The sequence below is a fragment of the Odontesthes bonariensis genome, chromosome 6 (assembly GCF_027942865.1).
Source record: "Odontesthes bonariensis isolate fOdoBon6 chromosome 6, fOdoBon6.hap1, whole genome shotgun sequence".
Taxonomy (NCBI): Eukaryota; Metazoa; Chordata; class Actinopteri; order Atheriniformes; family Atherinopsidae; genus Odontesthes; species Odontesthes bonariensis.
Window position 1 is genome coordinate 25,699,170 of NC_134511.1, and position 20,827 is coordinate 25,719,996.

At 39.0% G+C, this 20,827-nt stretch overlaps 2 protein-coding genes across 6 annotated transcripts in view; both read left to right on the forward strand.

The window, feature by feature from the left end:
• The window catches only part of LOC142382366 (occludin-like), an 18,325-nt gene extending 11,348 nt beyond the window's left edge, over nt 1-6,977 (forward strand). The window contains exons 5-9 of the mRNA XM_075468132.1: nt 2,836-2,951; nt 4,131-4,229; nt 4,374-4,545; nt 5,118-5,159; nt 6,143-6,977. Coding sequence (XP_075324247.1) covers nt 2,836-2,951; nt 4,131-4,229; nt 4,374-4,545; nt 5,118-5,159; nt 6,143-6,241 — 528 coding nt within the window. The 3' untranslated portion in view covers nt 6,242-6,977. The remainder of the gene's footprint in view (nt 1-2,835; nt 2,952-4,130; nt 4,230-4,373; nt 4,546-5,117; nt 5,160-6,142) is intronic.
• gtf2h2 (general transcription factor IIH, polypeptide 2) overlaps nt 1-20,666 on the forward strand; it is a 44,202-nt gene extending 23,536 nt beyond the window's left edge. For 3 of the 5 annotated variants that reach the window (XM_075468135.1, XM_075468138.1, XM_075468136.1), the window contains 11 exons: nt 10,787-10,873; nt 11,964-12,014; nt 16,465-16,519; nt 17,154-17,259; nt 17,338-17,428; nt 18,646-18,841; nt 19,039-19,102; nt 19,182-19,285; nt 19,467-19,569; nt 19,651-19,690; nt 20,303-20,666. In XM_075468135.1, the coding sequence (XP_075324250.1) occupies nt 10,787-10,873; nt 11,964-12,014; nt 16,465-16,519; nt 17,154-17,259; nt 17,338-17,428; nt 18,646-18,841; nt 19,039-19,102; nt 19,182-19,285; nt 19,467-19,569; nt 19,651-19,690; nt 20,303-20,413 (1,008 nt within the window). In that variant the 3' untranslated portion in view covers nt 20,414-20,666. Of the gene's footprint in view, nt 1-7,533; nt 7,945-8,626; nt 8,749-8,826; nt 8,905-9,057; nt 9,095-10,786; nt 10,874-11,963; nt 12,015-16,464; nt 16,520-17,153; nt 17,260-17,337; nt 17,429-18,645; nt 18,842-19,038; nt 19,103-19,181; nt 19,286-19,466; nt 19,570-19,650; nt 19,691-20,302 lie in introns of those variants that run through there. The other 2 variants (XM_075468134.1, XM_075468133.1) reach the window with 2 other exon arrangements.
• The last annotated feature ends 161 nt before the right edge of the window (nt 20,667-20,827 follow it).

The window sequence follows — 20,827 nt, forward strand, 5'->3', positions numbered from 1 at the left end:
ATTAAAAGGTTATTAGAACTGCCAAAGGTTCCTACAGTCCGAAAGCGGCTATTGTCTTTGAATTCAGTAAGCACATACTTTTTCTTTCATATGTATGATTCTTGAAGCTCACCACTAAAACTAAACTGCCATCACAAGCAATGTATCTAGACTACTTAACACTTGTTGGAAAGTACCTGGAAGTGCCTAAAGGAAGAGCAAGTGGACTTATTACAAGATATTTTTCAAGTCTGACACTACAGAGTTCCAGGCACTAAATTCTATTCAGTTTGTTCATTTATACAGTGCCAATTCTTAACACAAGTCATCTTGGGTCACTATGAAACAAATTAATTACAATCAAGTTCAATTCAGTTAATTCCAATTCATAATTGTAATTATATAATACCAGTTCATAAAAAGTTTCGTGGCTGAAGAACTCAACAGATCGTATAAAATCATTATCATCATCATCATCATCTTCTGCCATCCTGAGCATCCTTGTGCTGAGTCATGCACTCTTGGAGTGGTTGTTTAGTCTCCCATAGCACTAGATAAGCATGTTAAAAGCAACATGAAGATTTGTTGTCCACGTAAGATATTAATTTCCCTCAAACTGTCTCGAATTTTGCTCTCCACATCTGGAGTTTGTCTTTTTATATCTTATATCTTTCTCTCTAAATGGAATGCCCATAAAGTTTTTGAAGTGTATCTTTTGCCCAATTTGACAATAAGCATTCAATCCAACGAAGAGCTTAAACTCTACCCAACCCATAGCTCAGGGTCTGTTTTTACAAACCCCTTCGATGCAGCTAAAAATACAAATTATTGTCAAAACTATATATATATATATATATATATATATATATATATATATATATATATGTATATATATTTAAAAAAAAAATCCCTCAAAAAACAACTATATAAGAGGATTTTGTTTCCCTTAAGAAAATATCATGTCATAGCTGCAACCACATACTTAAGGGAAATGTTAGGCTGGTTTCCGCTTATGTATCAGCAAACTTATTGGGTGCACAGGGTCTGATTCATGCTACCTTTTAGATCAGCTGTGCCAAAGCTTCCCATATATGGATATGTAATTGGCCTACAGTATATTGTAGAGGTGCGGATAACCCAAATCTCTGTCAAAGCACTTTTCTCCAAACAATGCGTACACATGCGTAGTCGGTGTGTTCTGTACATGTGGTTACAAATATTGGTTTGCTCATGCGCAACGTCTGTGTGATGTGTTTAATCATATCTACCAGTCCCTTAAGGTTTATCAGATCCTTCTGTGGCCGACCACATGCAGCTCTAATGTTACACGGACACCCTATACTCAGTCTTGTGCATGTGTGCATGAGTCAGTCTGTAGGATGGTTTCATTTGCAGTTTCTGGGTGTGGTCTGTTTAGCCTCCCAGTTTCAGCATGATGTCCTGTGCTGTCTGTCAGTATAAGGCCAGTGACATAAATGAAAGACCTAACCTGAGAACTATCTCAATAGTTTAATTTCTCATTTCAAGTGTGTGAACTGTCCCAGCGGCACCTTTTAGACCTGAGTTGTTGTGACTGAAAGACATTGTCTTGGGCTGCGGTTGACGGTAGTGATAGTATCTGGTATTCAGGCATGCAGGAACGACTAGACAAACCAGTTGGTCCAGGTGAATGGCTCGTACACCCACAGTGTTTTTCTTGTGTTACTTTATCTTAAACTCAGATAGGTATGACGGAAATTTCAGGAATCCTGATGAAACTAGACAAAAGCTACCTTTTTTATCGAAATAAACGTAAAGGTACATATGAACTATTTATTTCATTAGATAACAAATTAGAAAAGTACTGCTACACAATTCAATAATTTATCTGATATAGTGTAATAATGATGTTTTTTATTAAATACATGCAACTAGATGGAGATTTTTTTTTTGTTCCATTTTAACATGCTTATCTTTTCACAGTTCAGAGTCATGAAAGTAGTTTTAAGCGACAGTATTATGATCATTACTGCCACGTGTGTGGACTGTTTATCTTAGGAGTACATTTAGTTGTATGTTTAGTTACGAGTATGTTTAGTTTTTTGGAAGACTCTTTAGTCCAAAGCAGTTTACACATGAAATAACATTGACGCTTGAGTACAGTATGAATCCCTGGAGCAAGTATTAACAACAGAATTTTAAACAACAGAGAGCAAGTAGAACAGGTAAAGAAGTGCAAGGCAAGCACCAGTCCGACCTGTCTCATGTCTCTTTATTTACTTGTGCTTGCAGTTGTAACACAACTTGTGTTGTAAGGTTGTTATCTTTATGCCATAGACTTTGTTAAAGAAATGGAGAAAACCATCATGATGCTATACATGGGTTTTTAAACCCCTGTTTTTGCACATCGAGTTCAGCATCTGGTTGTCACCATCTTGGCTGTTTTTGAAAACTAAGGTGACCATATAGGGGAAGATGGACAAGATAGGGGAACTCAAGTGATACTTGAAACTAATATGTACAAAAAAAACAACTATGGAATTGTTTGCAAAAAAATCACACATAATTATAATAAGTGAAAAGAACTACTGACCATGATTAAAAATGTATTGAATAAAGAGGAAAAAAACGCTGAACTTATAGTTTTTATAACCAGCAGCTACTTCCATTCACTTTTTGAAACCCTCTTCGGTTTGTAAAAGTGACTCCAGCTTTTCAGAGAGAAGCACTTTAACTATTAAACCACTTTCCTAAAATGAGTGTCCCTCTTTAAATCTAAAATTGGACTTTATATTGATTTGATGCAGTGATGCAAAGTTTGACCAAAGCTGAGTCTCAAATTTACATCAGCAGTAACTAAAACTTCTCTCGCTTCAGGTGACCAATGTGTCTGGTGACCCAGAGATGCTGGTTAATGACTACAATGACAAAGTTGGGGGTTCTAAAGACTACCTGAACCAGCTGGACTACAACAAGCCTTTGTACTTACCAGGGTAAGCTGTGTGTCATATGTCATTCTGTCAAAGCCAAAATGTTAGAACTAAGCCATTCGTGCTTACTTTGGATGAGGTGAGATTGAACACAATAAGAGCTGTGGAGGTCTGGTGACTGCAAAAAGTGAATTGGATCAGTTTTACACTGATTGAGAAGGAGGCCAAGTTTATAATTGATACCGGCTTGATATGGTTGGGCTCACCTTTACGACACAGCAGAGATTCTAAAACAAATTTCTTGGAGAGAGGCTGGACTTTATCCCACTCTGGTTGGTGCTTGTGATGATGGCATCCTCCGAAGCCAGTGGTGGACATTATAGGTGTTTGTGGATTCACCCAACATAGAGGTAGTTAAACAACTCCTTGGAGTCAGCGCTGGATGATGTCGGCAGGCCCTGGATGTTCTGCCTGTGTGTGGAGGTCAAAGACTGTGTCACTGAATTGGCAGAACTGGGTGATGATCCCTCTTTTCAAAAAGATACAGGTTGATTACACTTCTCAGCCTCACTGGGAAAGTCTATGTTGGGTGCTGAAGTGAAGAGTCTGGTAGATATTCAATCCTGACATTTAGGAGGAGCAATGCTTAATGCCTTAAGTATATACATGTGCATGCAGAAGGGTCTTTGAACTGAAACTGAAAGTGCACACTCCGTAAATGAGGGAAAATAAACACATTTAAAACATACACACGTTCCCATTAATCAAATTTGCCTCTGTTTTGAGGTGAATAATAGCCAAAGTAACACAGAAAGAGAATTGTGCAAATAAGAGAAGAACAAATTTGAAATTGAGATGTAGATATTTTCAAGTTAAGACTGGATCTTGTGCATTGCTAATGAAGCCAACTGCACTTGGGAATAACTTTTGACAGGTTTAATTTCTTTAAGAATTATCTTGTGAGTTTTTAGTGAGGCGACTAAATTTAGAGTTTTAACTCCCAAGTTGTTTTGTCCACATTAATTAAGTAGGTGATTATTTTCCCAGTTTGGAATTTGATTGACTAGTGACTGGAGGTACACAACTGTTTGTGAACAGGATGAAGAATAGTGAGGAAAAACACGCAGTCTGAAAGAAAACCAGTAAAGAATTCTGTTCAGTTCAGTTTTATTTATATAGCACCAAATTAAAATTTCAGTCCAATTCATTACAATATGATTAATAAATTAATTCTATTTGCAGGGACTCTGACCTAAGCAGCTCAGTGGGAGGCCTAAAGCCTAAGCTGAAGGACACTGTTGTGGAGTCTGAAGGCTACTTGGAGGAAAAGAATTTCAGTGTGTGAGTGGACGTTTGGGATATCTTTAATGGTTATAATAACTGGCTCTGACTTGTATTGAATTTTGTTTTCTCACCATAAATTAATTTTGTTCTTACATGACCAAACTAGTTATGTACCAAATTAAATTCTGTTCTCGTCTGTAGTCTGTTTCCGTCCATTGTAAATGAGCAAGAGCGACTGACCTACAAACGAGAATTTGACCGGACTCACCTGGAGTACAAGAGTCTGGAAGCTGAGCTGGACAGTGTAAACCAGGACCTAGCTGACCTCGACAGAGAACTAGACAGGCACCCCGAGGGCAGTCCACAGTTCCTGGTGAGGCTAGCAGTACCATTTTGTCAATTTGAATTATAGATGGCTATATTTTTTCATTAGTAACCGAACAATGTTATGATGAAGATGAGAAGGTGGTCAGAAAATTTGAACACGGTAAGGAAAATGTTCCATATACTGTAAGTACCCTTTAGCTTTTGACAACAGTCCAAAAAGCGCCTTCTACCAATTCTTGGCATTTCTCGCCATGTTCCTGGCAATGTATCAGTATGTCAGAAAGGTGCTTTAATTCATTAGTTTTTTCTTCATTGGGATGGAGTTGATGAGAGAAATATATCTATTGTAGGAAAAAAAATCTTATGCTAGGTGTTGGGATCATGCATATTGGTGGCTTAATAGGTTCAAGGTATTGCAGATGGTATCTTCACACATTGTTTGATATTTTTGATATCTGGATAATTTTACTATATCGCAATGCTACTGAAGCTGTATGTAAAGTAAAGGTGGATTAACAATTGGCCATGACTCTGAAATGGCTTTGACAACCTTCTGTGGGAGTATTGTACCATGATTTCTTCTGATTCGTTAAAGTGTACTAATCCTTCTTATTTCAGGATGCCTTGAATGAATACACAAGACTGAGAAATCTCAAGAAGGTAAGGCATAGACACAGATTTCTGACAGTTGTTCTGTGAAATTCTAATAGATGTAGCCACCATTATTTCAATGATCTGTGAACTATCGTTTTGAACCCTGACGATTATCATATTTCCCTATTTGTTCATCCTTGGAGGAGAGGACAAGCGTGAGGAGAGGGGAGGCCAAGTGACAGTTATTTAACTAAATGAAGTGTCTTTTGCTTCATCTTTTTGAAAACATATTTTTGAGAGCCAAAAAGATACTCCTTGCTTGTAGCTCCTCCAGGTGCACTTTAGGAAATGAAATTACCTTCAGAATGTTCTGTGGAGATCGATCTCCCGGTCACAGGCAGGATAGACGAGAGAGAAAACAAGAGGAGAAAGATTAGACAAATGGGATGAGCCTCTGTTTTTTCAACATTAATTATCATCATTTTAAAGCCAGAAGTGACTTTATTTGCTCAAAAGGCTGGAGGCGGAAAGTAATAGGCCACACATATGTAGGGCCTTTTCAACATTATCCGGGTTCTACAAAGAGCTTTATAGTTTGTTCCTAATTCAACCATTTACACAAAGACTCATAGCACTTATTCCAAGTATATCCCGTATTCATTCTGTACTTGAACTTGCAACTGGGGTAGTGTGGGGTTCACTGTCTTCTGCGTGTACAATATGACACATGATGGGCTTGAGATTGAAATTCTAAGCTTTCAGTTTGAGGATGCAACCCACCCTGAGTCTGGTTCTGATGGAGGTTTGTCCCTGTTAAAGAGAACATGCTCAGATTGGGATATTCCATCATAGGGAGGTTTTGGAGCAGTCTGTTGGTTTCCTTAGCAAGGCAACTAATTTGAAATTTAATGAATTGGATTTGATTGTATTACAATGAATTGGACTCTGATTTGCTTGATGTCTCAGGTCTGTTTGCTACTAAAAAACTAAATCAAATTGATGAAAAAGAGGGAGATATGTGGATACATTTCAAGTATGTTCTTTTACAGTCCCCAGATTACCAACTTAAGAAGAAGAGATGTAAAAATCTCCGATCCAAACTTTCCCACATCAAGAGAAAGATCGGTGAATACGACCAACGCCCCTGAACCTTCACCTGTAACCTTGCTAAGGAAAAAGAGACATCTTTTATTGCCGCTGGTCTACATTTTTTTAATCAAGTCAATCAGCAAAGTTTTTCAGTACTAAGGAAAAGGTGAATAAAACGTAAAATTTTTTCTTGTATTTACAATAGTCTTTGCCTAACTTTTCATCAAACTTCATCGTATCATGAAGACCAATTTTGAAGAACAGGATGTATAAAGTGTATTTTGTTTTGCCTCTGAATTAAGAAAATGAGTTATGTTTTATTTCTGTGACTTTTAATTAAGCAGTTACTGCTTCATTGGGAAATCTAGGATGAGACTTTGACTTATGTGGCATTGAAGTCCATTTTTCTTGTAAAAATGTTTTTAATTTTTAGTCTTGAAATTGGTCTTCAGAATGATGTAAATAATGAAACCTTGATTGTTTATATGAGACATTAAAAATACAAGCTTAAGTGAAATCAAGAGGTTATTTAAGTTTTTCTGTGCTATAGTTGTCATGACTGTAATACAACTGATTACAAAGTTATCTAAAAAGAAATGGAATCCTAACACCTTATTCCACCTTATTATAAGCTTATTCCACTGATTTCTTTTTTTTCTTATTTTTTGTCATTTATCCAAAGCAGTTTTATTCTGAACTGTGAATCAATGTGTGCATTGATTTGCAATATTGAACATGTATATCTGTTTGTATAGGACACAATGTAAGATTTGAATAAAAAGTCGTTAATTAGTACATTGCGTCACTGAGTTCATAACATTTACAAAACATGACTTTTTTTTTTTTTTAACTGTTAAGTAAAAAGTAACCACTAGAAACTCTTTGTTGTGGGCTATGCAAAGATGTTAGTAATTCTTCTTAATGAGTGATTATACACAGTTTATCTTCCCTAACTTTAACTGTAATTGCTGAGCTTATTCCTGGTGGATAAATAGAAGCTCCTTTTCAACATTCTAACAAAGAAAGAAAGTCCACCAAAAGAGGGAGATCCGCTACATGAAATTCAATTCAATTCATTTTTATTTATATATCGCCAAATACAACAAATTTCATCTCAAGGCACTTAAATAATAATAATAAAGTCCAATTCAAGCCAATTGGAATTCAATTAATTGTAATCGTAATTATTTATAAAATAATCCAATTCCTTCATATAGAGCCAATTCAAAAACAATTTCCTAGCTAAGGAAACCAACAGATTGCACCGAAACTTGTCATCAATCCAATCTCCCGTCCTGAGCGTGCCTGAGGCGACTTTGGAAAGGAACTTTTCTTCCTTTTAACAGAAAGAAACCTCTGGCAGAACCAAACTCAGGAAGGGTGGCCATCCACCTCCACCAGCTGCATTATTTCTAAAATGGCATTCTTGTGTCAATTGTATCTAAGCCTGTGTTATGGAATAAATGATTTGTCTGACCCCTGTTCACAATCGTCCTCCGATTTGCACAGGAATACGCCGCACAGTGCTCTGGCATCTTTAATACTCTATGGGTGTCTATGGGTAGAGTGACCGGTCCAAGATGGCGGACGCATTTCTTGGGCCCCAGCGGTCGATGCGGCGTCTACTCTTTGTTTTCAAGCACATGTTTCACACCGGAAGGGATTTTCTGTTGCACGCAGGCTTCTGACCGGTATTTCAAGCGACTTTTTTTCTAAGCTAACAAAGTTAGCTTTATAACAGACGAGGAACGTAGAAGCATCGGTATGTACAATAAGTTTGAATTTCTTACTTTACTTGTGAGAGCTAAACTACTTGAAATAACTACTTTATGGAACAGTTTCTTAGCATCCGTGGAACAGTCTGTAGCACAAATAAGTGCACGCACGCTTATTGATCAACATCAGCAGTCTTTAACAATTAGCTACTTTTCCGTTGCTAAAATATCCATTTATGTTTATGATATGTTTTATGATAAGGGTCATGTCAAATATTATTCTGTGTGCTTACCGCTGACTGAATCTAAGTGCGTGTAACTTAACAGATGGATAATGAAATCGGTCATTTAGGAATCATTCTATCGCACATCATACAGTCTTTAAATAGTTTACAGGCCGATTTGTGATGGTAGTTTTTCATTGAAATTCCTTTTTATTTTACAATAACTGAAATTGAAACTTTCAGGTTAACAATGTCAGTGACTGAAAGTATAGAAATATGCAGGAAGAACTAGGTTTTTGAAAATATGTTTATATAATACACTTCTTATTGTTAAACTCATTCTCGGCCCCCTTTACGCTATGTCACAGCTGAGCTGTATTGTTTTCAAGTGTAGAAAACTCTTAATGATAGTGTTAGGCCCATATAGACAATATTTAGCTTTTCCTCTTTGCATGTTTTTGCACAGTCACTGATATTACTGCAACTTGTGATTTATTAAATGTAGAATAACCACAGTATTTCTTGGTTCCTTGGCTGCTACTGTCAGTTGAACTTGTTGTGGGGGAGCACGATGGATGAAGAACCAGAGAGAGCTAAGCGCTGGGAAGGTGGCTACGAGAGAACATGGTGAGTTCAAGGATGAAAGTTCTCAATTTGAGGCATGTATTGTCATTTGATGCAACATTGTGGAATATTGTTCTACAGGGAGGTGTTGAAGGAGGATGAATCAGGGTCACTCAAAGCTACAGTTGAAGAGATCCTGTACCAATCAAAAAGGAAAAGGTATGTGTTAATGTGAGACTGAATGAATGAATTATTAATATTTTCATGATGTCAAGAAGAGGTATTAACTGGTGCTGCAGTTCTTTCTTCTGTGCAACAGATAATCTCTTTTGAATAGAGCTCATGTATTTTCCTGTTTTGTTTGCTTCATAGAGTGACAGAGAGCCATGGACAAGTGAGGCTTGGGATGGTGAGTGAGTTCTGCATTCTTCCTGCTGTACTTTGAATCTTCTGGAGTGTTGACACTTCCGTAATCTGAAATGAATACAAAAAGTTCCATGACTGAAAATAAATTAATACACTGTTAAATGAAAGACATTAATTGTTCTGCTTTATTACCTAATGGAATTATTTTACTTTGCATTAATAACCCTATATTTTACTTCTTTTTTATGATATTACCTAAGTTATACATATTTTATTTTATTTGTACATTTACTTTATATTTTTACACTATTTATTTCCCTTAGCCTATTTATGCATGTATTTTTTTTATCTGTTAATTAATTCAATTATTGTATCTTTTCTAAATTTATAAAAGTAGTTATTTCTCTATTATTTTCTCCCCCGTCTATTTCTCCAAGCCCATTGATTTTCACGTTTTCTTCTTACATTTCTCTGTCTCAGTTTTTATATTCCTGTATGGATTTCTGCCTCATTGTGCAAAGGATCTTTCAGACTGGGTCATTAGCTCGACTCACTTACTGATTGATCATTACGGTGCAGAGATGCTATTTTACAAAATGGTGCCAAAAAACAGATCTGTCAAAAACAGTACTTCCTGTCAGTTATGTGATACAAATACTTTTCCAGTTTATTCTCTCGGTCTCTAAATGATCTGCTTAAGGTTATAGAGGGTATGCACCTATCTCACTGTTCTATCTAGCACCACCCAGAGTGCAAGAATTGTCGGCTCTTGAGTGGCAAAACGTTCAACATGGCTGGCGCTGCTAATCATGGGATTGGGAGTATTACAAATGAATTTCACCTTATATTCAAGGCTGATGGTCTCAACCAGGATCTTTGAGACCCTCCAAAGAACCTGCAGACCAAAGACAACATCATCTGGCCAAGTTTGCAGAAGTTTAAATGGAGCTCATTTTTATTTAAGGAAAACTCACAAAACACAGCCTGTGATCATATAAAAGTTTTGGATGTGTGGTGATACTTCAAAGAGGCACATTTGAGCTATATTAAGGTGACAAAGTCACCTGTCTTGTCATCTTCATGAACAGCTTTGTGCTGTTGGAAATAAAGCAGAAATATCAATTTATTTCATATGCTGTACATTCATTATTGCATAGATTTATTTTTCCTTTTCTTTTAGTAGCATTTAACATTGTATTCATTTATTCATCAAGTCCTGCATATTTTTGTATTTATTTCAGATTATTACAGTTTCAGTGCTCCTTAGTGCCTCACTTTTTATTCATATAAACCTAGTCACTAGATATCATGTCACCATGGAAACAGCTAATGCCCTTTTAGATGTGGATGATCATCGTTTTGATAAGTTTGAGGTCATATTATCGGACAAAAACAAGCCCACGGTGCAGTTTTAACTATTATTTTAAAACATACTATTAATGGCATACACTTGAACAGCACAGTGGTAAATTGCATATAATGACTACTTGAAAAAAAAAGTCTAAATCTACTAACCAACCATTAATAAGTTCATAGCTTGCACTATCAGCTGTTTATTGTTTAGCAGGTCTGTTTAATGCAAAGGAATGATCGTGGTGCCAGGTGATTACATAAAGGACTTTTTCACACCCAGCTTTAGCTCAACATTAAGTACCTTCCAAGAAGTAGTGTGTTGTGTTTTCCGAAAAACATTACAAATACTTCCAGGTGGTATGATGGATGTCTTGTGCTCTAGATGCGTCACCTCTATGTAGTGATTGACTGTTCACGGAGTATGGAAGACCAGGACTTGAAACCAAATCGTCTCACCTCTACTCTAAAGGTAAATTCAGTTACAGATATCACAAACACTTCATACTGGGAATCGCTACATTATGGTTATAGCGACTATCCTGTCCTCCTGTAGGCACTCGTACATGGGTGTGGGACACTGTTTTTGACGAGCTCTTTACAAACCAATGTCCATACATTTTTGCCACGTTTGGGTGATGTTCCCATTTAATTATCCAAAACAATAAAAGTTACAACCTAAACCTGATTATGCTAATGCAGAAACGACTAATAATGTGACTTTGTGATGCTGCTGGAAAAAACAAAGGAAGCCAGGTGAGTGAGCGGTGAAAACCGCATGACCTTCCACCCCAAGATCCCTGGATTACCTGCATCCGTGCTTATAAATCAAATCAAATTTATTTGTATAGCACATTTCATGTACAAACAATTCAAAGTGCTTTACATCAAATAAAAGCATTGCAGCGGGGAGTGGAAGAAGCATTAAAAATACATAAAGAGAAACAAATAAAATAATTTAAATGAGTTTAAAAACAAGCAACAGTCCAGATAAATTCAAAGATACCGTGCAGATTTCATGCATAGACACATGAGAACAGAAATGTTTTTAACCTGGATTTAAAAATGTCTACATTTGGTGAAAGTTTAATCTCCACTGGCAGTTTGTTCCACTTGTTGGCAGCATAACAGCTAAATGCTGCTTCTCCATGTTTAGTCTGGACTCTGGACTGGACCAGCTGGCCTGAGTCCTTGGATCTAAGAGCTCTGCTGGGTTTATATTCTCTGAACATATCACAGATGTATTTTGGGCCTAAACCGTTCTGGGATTTGTAAACCATCAGCAGGCTTTTAAAATCTATTCTGTGACTGACTGGAAGCCAGTGTAAAGATTTTAAAACTGGTGTGATGTGTTCAGATCTCTTAGTCCGGGTTAAAACTCTAGCAGCAGTGTTCTGGATGAGCTGCAGATGTTTAATGCTCTTTTTGGGAAGTCCAGTTAAAGAAATAAAGAAAATGCGATACTGCCACCTGTGGAGACCTGACATAACCATTGTAGGAGCCACATCTGTTTATTTGTCTGTTTTTCATAGGTTAACAGTCTCTTTTCTTCTTTTCTTCAGCTGATGGAAGAATTTGTTGATGAGTATTTCGACCAAAATCCCATCAGTCAGGTATGAATTCAACACACATTTGAATTCCTTGTTTCATCTGAGTTTATTGCTGAAAAAAATCATATTCTTCTGTTAATATATTTAAAACATTAGGTTGTACATACATAAATATTGTTAGGTTTCTCACTGTCACTGCTCTGCTTCATGTACAGAGAATCTGTGCTAACAATGAGATCAAATTAAAACAAAAACTTCTTTGTAAAGTGAATATTTTTACCAGTGACTAAACAAAAAACAAGCAATCAGAGAATCTTTTTCTTTTCTACTTTTCATAACTTGTGATGTGAAACTTCACTGAGTTCCTCTACCAGAGGGTATATGGTTCTAAGCAGTATCTTAAATGTTTCTAGAATTGCATTCTTCTGGACAGAGATCTCTGATGTTGTTCCTGGGATCTGTTGGATCATGCCTCTACCAACCTCAATACTAATATGAGTGAGAGGCATAAAATTAAGCCATGCCAGGCGTGCAGGCCAAGATCAGGGCAACTAGGAAGAAGGTGAGCCAGCTATCAGGTCTTCTGAAAGCTGCAATGAAGAAGTCACTCATAAGAAATACAACAAACTCTCAATACCTGAGGCACTGGAGACTGCTAGCAACTGCTGGCTACCCGCCTGAGAGGGTACATTAGAGAATAAATAGGGTGTTCTCCACTGTACTATTCAAAGTGTACTATCAGTGGCAGGGTAATAAGATGAGATTACACCCACCTAGCTGAGACTGAACAATACTGGAAGAGCATATTGTAGAAAGAAATATCACATAACCCCAATGCTCTATTGTCAGTGGATTTGAGAACTTACCATAGCAATCTCCCAGAAAAGGAACCGAGCACCATCATGGTGGTCAATCAAGTATGAACAGTTGGACTGCACCAGGTCCTGACATGATACCCACCTACTGGCTGAAGAAACGTAACGTCTATAAGCACAAATGAACCAGCTGTTAATGGATGGGACCCACCTTGACTGGTTAACCTAAGGTTGAACAGTCCTGGTCATGAAAGATGCCAAAAAAGGGGGCAGTTCTATCTAACTACCGGCCAATAACTTGCCTCTGTGCAACATGGAAGCTCCTGATGAGTAGGCAAACGACTCAATGCATGAGCAGAGCCCAGAGGGGAATTGAAAGTAACAGCCGAGGAGCTAAACGCCAACTACAGAACTCCAAGCTTTAGGATCTGACATACAAATCTGTGCTCAGCCTGGATTGACTACAAGAAAGCCTAGAAATCAATGCTGCACACATAGATACTGAAATGCTTGGAACTCTACAATATCAATAGGACCCTAACAACCTTCATCAAGTACTCAATGGAAATCTGGAAGATTACCCTTAAGATCAATTCCAAGCCAACTGCACAGGTTAACATCAAGTGCTGAACTCACTCAGCCACATCATCACAAAGAGTGGCTATGGATACAGGTTCCAAAGTGAAGCAACCATCAACCACTTCCTTGATATGAACGACATCAAGCTTTGCGCTAGGACTGAATGAAACATTTGATTGGCCATTGCATTGTAATTTGGACTGCATAAATGCGTCCTAATGATATCAAAGAGAGGTGAGGTGATCACAACTGAAGGGGTTGAGCTACCAGAGTCTGCTAGGGTGCCAAAATACCTTTGGATTCCATAGGCAAATGGCAACCACGAGGAGGCTATAAGGAGGTCTTTCATAAACAAGTACCTACAAAGAGTAAAGGCTCGAGCGAGCGGTGTTGATGACGTCACGATTTCGTGCAGGCTATTTATGGTGGCGCGAGTCGATGCACCTGTAGTTCTTATCCGTCACAGAGGTTTCGCTGCTACGTGGAGGTAGCGCTAACTACTCTACAACGACATAAGTCGAGAAGAAAACAATCCCCCTGTCAAGAGCAGGAACACTGTCATCAATGATACTGCTGCAGTATCTGGAAGATGAAATGCTTAGAACCTTGCCGGCGAAAAGAAGACGAAAGAGGAGATGGGATGTGTCTTCTCTGTATTTCACGAAGTTCGTGAGCCAAGATAATTCACTTAATTGAGGTGAAGGTCTGAAGCCCCCGGCATCACCACTTGGAGTCTCTGCCCTCTTTGCCTTCACGTATCTGTCCCGTATCTTCTTCCAAACTCTCTTACAGAACTCTCCCTCCTGCGCCGTGAGCAACACGTCAACTATAAATCCAGCTTTAGGCAGGTCCTGAAGAGTCTGCTGAATGGGAAGAACAAAGTCAGTCATCAACACATATTGTTGCGAGTCATCAGATACCTCACTGGTAAATTAACCTGGCCAAAGGAGGAGAAAGAAGCCACTGATATCAAGACAAGAAAGCGCCTCACAATGCACAGAAGATTTCACCCCAAATAGTACACTAAGCAGAAAGAAGAAGGCCAGGGGGAGTGACTGTCAGAGCTACTATGCAGGATGAGAAAACAAATAATCTGGAATGCATCAAGAAGATTGACCCCAGTGACCCTAAGTGAGTGTCTTAGGCTGCTGAAACCCAGGAGATACGAGGAGGAACCAACGTGGAAGGATAAGCCTCTGCACGGCATGTACCACTGACAGATTGAAGAAGTGGCTGATATCGAGAAGTCCTATCAGTAGCTAAAAAAAAAGCTGGTCTGAGAGATGGTACAGAGGCACTAATAAGAGGCTTCTAACAGTCCAGCACATGGAACGCCATAACCAACTGATGAGAAATGGTGTACAGGAACATCTGTGCCGAGTATGGATTGGAAGTCCCAGTCAAAATGGGAGATACCTGAAAATGTGAATGACTGAGCTAAGATCCTGTGGGACTTTCCAGATCCAGACTGATAAACAGGTGATGCTAACTAACCAGACATTATGATGGTCAACAAACTACAGAAGAAGGCAGTAGTGATAGATGTAACAATTCCAAGTGACAGCAGCATCAAGAAGAACAAACACGAGAAGCTTGTCATTTTCGTGGCTCATAGTGTGCAGAGGTCTCCAACTCTCTGCAGAGTCAATCACTACAGACCTCCAAACGTCATGTGGCCTTCAGATTAGCTGAAGAACAGTGCGTAGAGAGCTTCATGGAATGGGTTTCCATGGCCGAGCAGCTGCGTCCAAGCCATACATCACCAAGTGCAATGCAAAGCGTCGGATGCTGTGGTGTAAAGCACGCCGCCACTGGACTCAGAGCAGTGGAGACGCGTTCTCTGGAGTGATGAATCACGCTTCTCCATCTGGCAATCTGATGGAGGAGTCTGGGTTTGGCGGTTGCCAGGGGAACGGTACTTGTCTGACTTCCTTGTGTAAAGTTTGGTGGAGGGGGATTATGGTGTGGGGTTGTTTTTCAGGAGCTGGGCTTGGCCCCTTAGTTCCAGTGAAAGGAACTCTGAATGCTTCAGCATACCAAGAGATTTTGGACAATTTCATGCTCCCAACTCTGTGGAAACATTTTGGGGATGGCCCCTTCCTGTTCCAACATGACTGCGCACCAGTGCACAAAGCAAGGTCCATAAAGACATGGATGAGCCAGTTTGGTGTGGAAGAACTTGACTGGCCTGCACAGAGTCCTGACCTCAACCCGATAGAACATCTTTGGATAAAATAGAGTGGAGACTGTGAGCCAGGCCTTCTGTCCAACATCAGTGTCTGACCTCACAAATGTGCTTCTGGAAGAATGGTCAAAAATTCCCATAAACACACTCCTAAACCTTGTGGAAAGCTTGCCCAGAAGAGTTGAAGCTGTTATAGCTGCAAAGGGTGGGCCAACATCATATTAAACCCTATGGATTAAGAATGGGATGTTACTGAAGTTCATATGTGTTTAAAGGTAGATGAGCAAATACTTTTGACAATATTGTGTAGAATGATAAATTATCACAGACATGGAGGAGGTTGGGATTTCTCCATTTCATAACCTCACAGCAGGACTTTTCTAGCGGTGACATTTTTGTGTGTGGATTGCATGTGACTACACAACGTAAACTACCAAAATAACAGGTAGCTTAGTAACAATGACAACTCATTATACCAGAAATTATGGAAGTTAGATAACTTATTATTTTACATGTATTTTCATAAAAAAAAACAAAAAAAACATGCATAATGAAAAATACTAATAAAAATGTTTAACCTACACATTCAGATTTGATTTGCTAATTGTTGATTATTTAATTGTGTTATATATGAAAAAATACAAAAAAAGTTGCTGTGCATAACTTTAATATCACGTTTCTGTATACATTCTTTAACATGTAATTTTATTGGAATCTGTTTTAAAGTAACTTTAAAGTACAACACTAGTCAACTTTCATGGCATCAGTTTTCAGCATTTTTATATATAACAAATTATATGGATATAAAAAGAGTCTTAGAGTCAGAATTTACAAGAAACACAAAGCCAGTGCAACATTTTGTTGTATTGTGGAAATGGTAAATTGTAAGGGTATAAATGCTGGACCTTTCTGCATTTGTTGTTTGTGTTTACAGGTGGGCATAATCATCTCAAAGAACAAAAGGTCTGAGAAGCTGACTGACCTTGCAGGTGATGATCACAGTGTAATGCTTAAATGTGCTTTACATTAGACATTCAGCAATTTTTCAGCAAGAACATACTAACAATGTTAGGGTTTCTTATTCCAACTGATAATCTCATATTCTTCCAGAAATAAACTGTTTCAGGGTTCTGTACAGACCGCTGATTGTGAATGTGTCCTTTGAATAGCTAACGAGATTTAAAAAGTGCTATATAAATTATCTCCATTTACCATAGGCATGCTTTTATCTTTGAAGCCAAGCATTTTCAGAACTCACCAACATTTATTTAAATTTTGATTAATGCGAGGGCAGAGTCGATCGTTTACAATAAAAGCTGAAGATTAAAATTCAGAGATGGTTTTGTTTTATGTTTCTAGTTTGATCAGAAGCCAAGAAAAAATGTTTTAGGGGACAGGGAAACCTCAGAATACGGAAGCCTTTTCTTAAGTAAGCCTAAAGGACTAAACGGCACTAGGCAACACTGTCATTTTTTGTTTTAAATGGATCGATTGATTTTTTTTTTTGTTTGTTTGTTTTGTTTTGTATATCTTTTCACCACTGGATGAGAGCTTTTTCCTTCAGGCAGCGAATGTCCCTTATGCAGCTTTACTTTACTGGGATGGTTTTTCTTTGGCTACCAGGAAACCCGAAGAAGCACACGGCAGCCCTAAAGAAAGCAGTGGACACTTTATGTGTGGGAGAGCCGTCTCTGTACAACTCTCTCAGCCTTGCCATACAAACTCTCAAGTAGGTTAAGCCCTGCTCATTGATTGGCTCTTGTAATTGAATAACTGTATAAGATGTTTTCTTTCTCCCTTTATGAAGGCATATGCCTGGACATGCGAGCCGAGAGATCCTGATAATCCTCAGTAGTCTCACCACATGTGATCCTGCCAATATCTATGAGCTAATCAAGGTGAGGTGATATCTTAAACCTTTTTCTAGCGGTGAACTATCATCAGTGAGGAAAATGATGAATAGTATTTGTCTGAGATTGACATCAGTATTTCATGTCACTTGTATTGGCCTTTTAAGCCTGGTTATCCTGAGGGTCACCTGAGGCATCTGGCAGTTATCGAGTGGTCAAAAGGGCTGTGGTGGAGGTGGTGCTAGTTTGGTTTATGTCCTGACCTTTGATCAACTTGGTGTGGTCATGTCTGGAATATGATGTGATGTCTATGTGGCCGTTATTTGGCAACCACCCCATGTTGACATTTAGCCACCATCTGGACATTGAGGAACACGACCTAAAAGTTGGAAGTTTAGCAGAGAGGGAAACATGGTTAAAGTGATAGTTCGGAGTACATTCACCCTAGGGTCATTTGATTGAAATTCATGTAGAAAATAGACTTTGTTGTCTACAGTAGTAGATCAACCCTCATCTTACCTTGAAGCTCCCAGATCAAGGAAGTGACGTCGACGCAGCTTTAGCAGCAGAGAAGCTATCAGGCTTGTGTTGATAATAATTAACTCCTGGACGATGTACAAACTTCCAAATGCATCGTTTTGTGAGTACAGACCATATTTGTACTACTGTAGAAGTTTGGTGTCATGGCATGTGATTTTAGTGTGGTAATTTTGGAGATACTGCCAGGTTCCATTAGCGCTTGTACTAAGCTATTCGGGATAACTCGGTAACTCGGCTGATGTTCAGCCAACATCGGAAAAACTTCGGGTGGGCTACTTGGCTGGATGTCACGGTTCAAATGACCCCAGGTTGAATCTACTCCGAACCATCCCTTTAAAATGAGCAGAATTCCCAATGAAAACGTTGGGATGCTGCGTTGGTAGCCCGGCAAAAACTGAGAGGATGATGTCACAGACGAGGCCAGCCGCAGTGCAGGATGGTTAGGATATAAACCACTTCCAGAATAACACAGGTGAACTCCCTTGGTAGATAATATAGATGCTAACTCCCACTTAGCAGTTCAGTGTCCCGGGTACAGATTCTCTCCTTCACAGTGACATGTCCAGGATTACACCATCTGTTGCTAACGAGCACTGCAGCACCTCCACCTTTGCTCTACTTGTTTACTACTTGTTTCTATTTTTTTCAGAAAACCTTTGAGTTTTTAAGAAAAATAAAACCTTCTAGCAAGCAGCACAGGAGAAACTTTGCTTATCCTCTTGCAGACTCTGAAGTCTCTTAAAGTACGGGTGTCGGTAATCGGCCTGTCAGCAGAGGTTCGAGTGTGTACAGTGTTGACCAGGGAAACGGGCGGCTCGTACCATGTCATCCTGGATGAGAGTCACTTCAAAGAGCTGCTGAGGCTGCATGTCAAACCGCCCCCAGCCAGCTCCTCATCTGAATGCTCTCTGATACGAATGGGTCAGTATGATGTGATAAGTGTAGAAAATCAGTTCCTTTTTCTCTAAAGTAGGATAACACAAGCACATCAGAACTGTTAAAATGATTAAAAACCTTGTTTGTCCTCAACAGAGGATCACAGTTAAGGCCTTTTGGAATTCTTTTATTTTTTTTTAGCAATTTAAGGTCCACTCAAAGTGGATCATGTGCTTCCTCAGGTTTTCCTCAGCACACCATTGCCTCTCTGACAGACCAGGATGCCAAGCCTTCCTTTAGTATGTCGTAAGTACAAAAACTATGCTTGCTATTTATTAGAGTGAGTTCTCTTTGTGTTGTTCTGACCCTAGTGTTTGTCTCCCAGTCATCTGGATAGCAGCAGTGGTTCAGGTCTGTCTCTGGGAGGATACTTCTGTCCGCAGTGCCATGGAAAGTACACAGAACTCCCTGTGGAGTGTAAAGTCTGTGGTACGTCTGCTGAGAGGATGCAGTTAGTTTGCTGTTCTGTGATGATGTAATATCTGATAAAACTTCAAGCTAGATGACAAATACTACAGTTCATTTTTCTTCATTAAAAGTACTGTGTGGAAATATCCTACCTTTTACCTGTGTGTGTGTGTGTGTGTGTGTGTGTGGCGTTGTCTCTCAGGTTTGACTCTGGTCTCTGCCCCCCATCTGGCCAGATCCTTCCATCATCTTTTCCCCCTTCAAGCTTTCACAGAAAGTCCCGTGATGGAAGTCAAAGGAAACGGGTATCGCTTGTAAACCCACATGCTCTCTTATTCAGACATGATGTTCTGCTGTATGACTAAACTGTTGCTGTTTATTCTCAGGTTCTGTCAAGCATGTCAAGGGGAGATGAAAGATAAAAGTGTAAGTAGACTACCTTCAACTTTCAGGTAGAAGAGCAAATGCTGCTTTTCCTCTGCAGAATGGGGACCACTCCAAAATTATTCGGTCTTTATAAAAAGTTGTTCAAAAGATTCTATAACTGTGAAGTAACTTGCTAAGACTGAGAAGACGTCCCTCATGGTGTAGTGGTGTGAGTGATTACCAAGCTAAGGCACGTGGGGCCTGTTTTCTGAAGCAGGATTAGTGGCTTGTTCTTCGTTTCCTGGGAATATTTCGGCAGGTAGCAAGAGGTGGCAGACGATGAGCAGTGTTCCTCAGTGGTGGAAATGTTTTAGATGATTTGTGTGGAAATTACAGATCCTTTTTCTCTACACTTACACACAGATGAGCATATAGGGGCAATATGGGGACACGTAACCATCCAGCTACAATTGGCTTGCTTTGAAGAACAAAATAGTGGAGTTTGAATAAATAAAACATTGTTGTTGAAACGATAGGATCCAGGGTTTGGGCTTAAAGTCGGGCTACATTAGACCGTCAGACTGATTTAAACTAGTCATGTGTCAATCTCATGAATTCCCCAACAGTCCAAATCTTTGTCTCTCTTCTTTCCCCATGTGTTTGGGCTTCTAGGCGTTCACCTGTCCATCGTGCCACAGTGTGTTCTGTATGGAGTGTGATCTCTTTATCCACGATTCGCTGCACTGCTGCCCCTGCTGTATCCACAGCCAGAGCTTTTTGTGACAAAAACTGAAACCCATACATTGATCAATCCTTTTATTTGATGCGGACACCTGTCCGACGAAGAGTGAAGCAGCTGCTTTCGCACTGAAACCAGGGCTGAGATGGAACAAGACTCATGAGAACTGAACCTGATCCGGATCATGACTGAACGCACTGTCGTTCATGAATGAATGAGCCACTTATTGTGTGTCAGATGTCGTTTGTGTGTGCATTGTTTAAACACAGTAAAAAACATTTTGTACTTGTTACATTTCTTTGGCCTCTTGTATGTTGCATTGTTTTGAATTTGGAGGTCTACTCTAAGTTTTAAAACCAGGTTTACATTGTACACTTTAGTACAGATAGGATAGGATCAGAGGGATAGCAGGACAGGTATATGACATTTTTATGAAGAATGAAGGAGCCATTGGTATG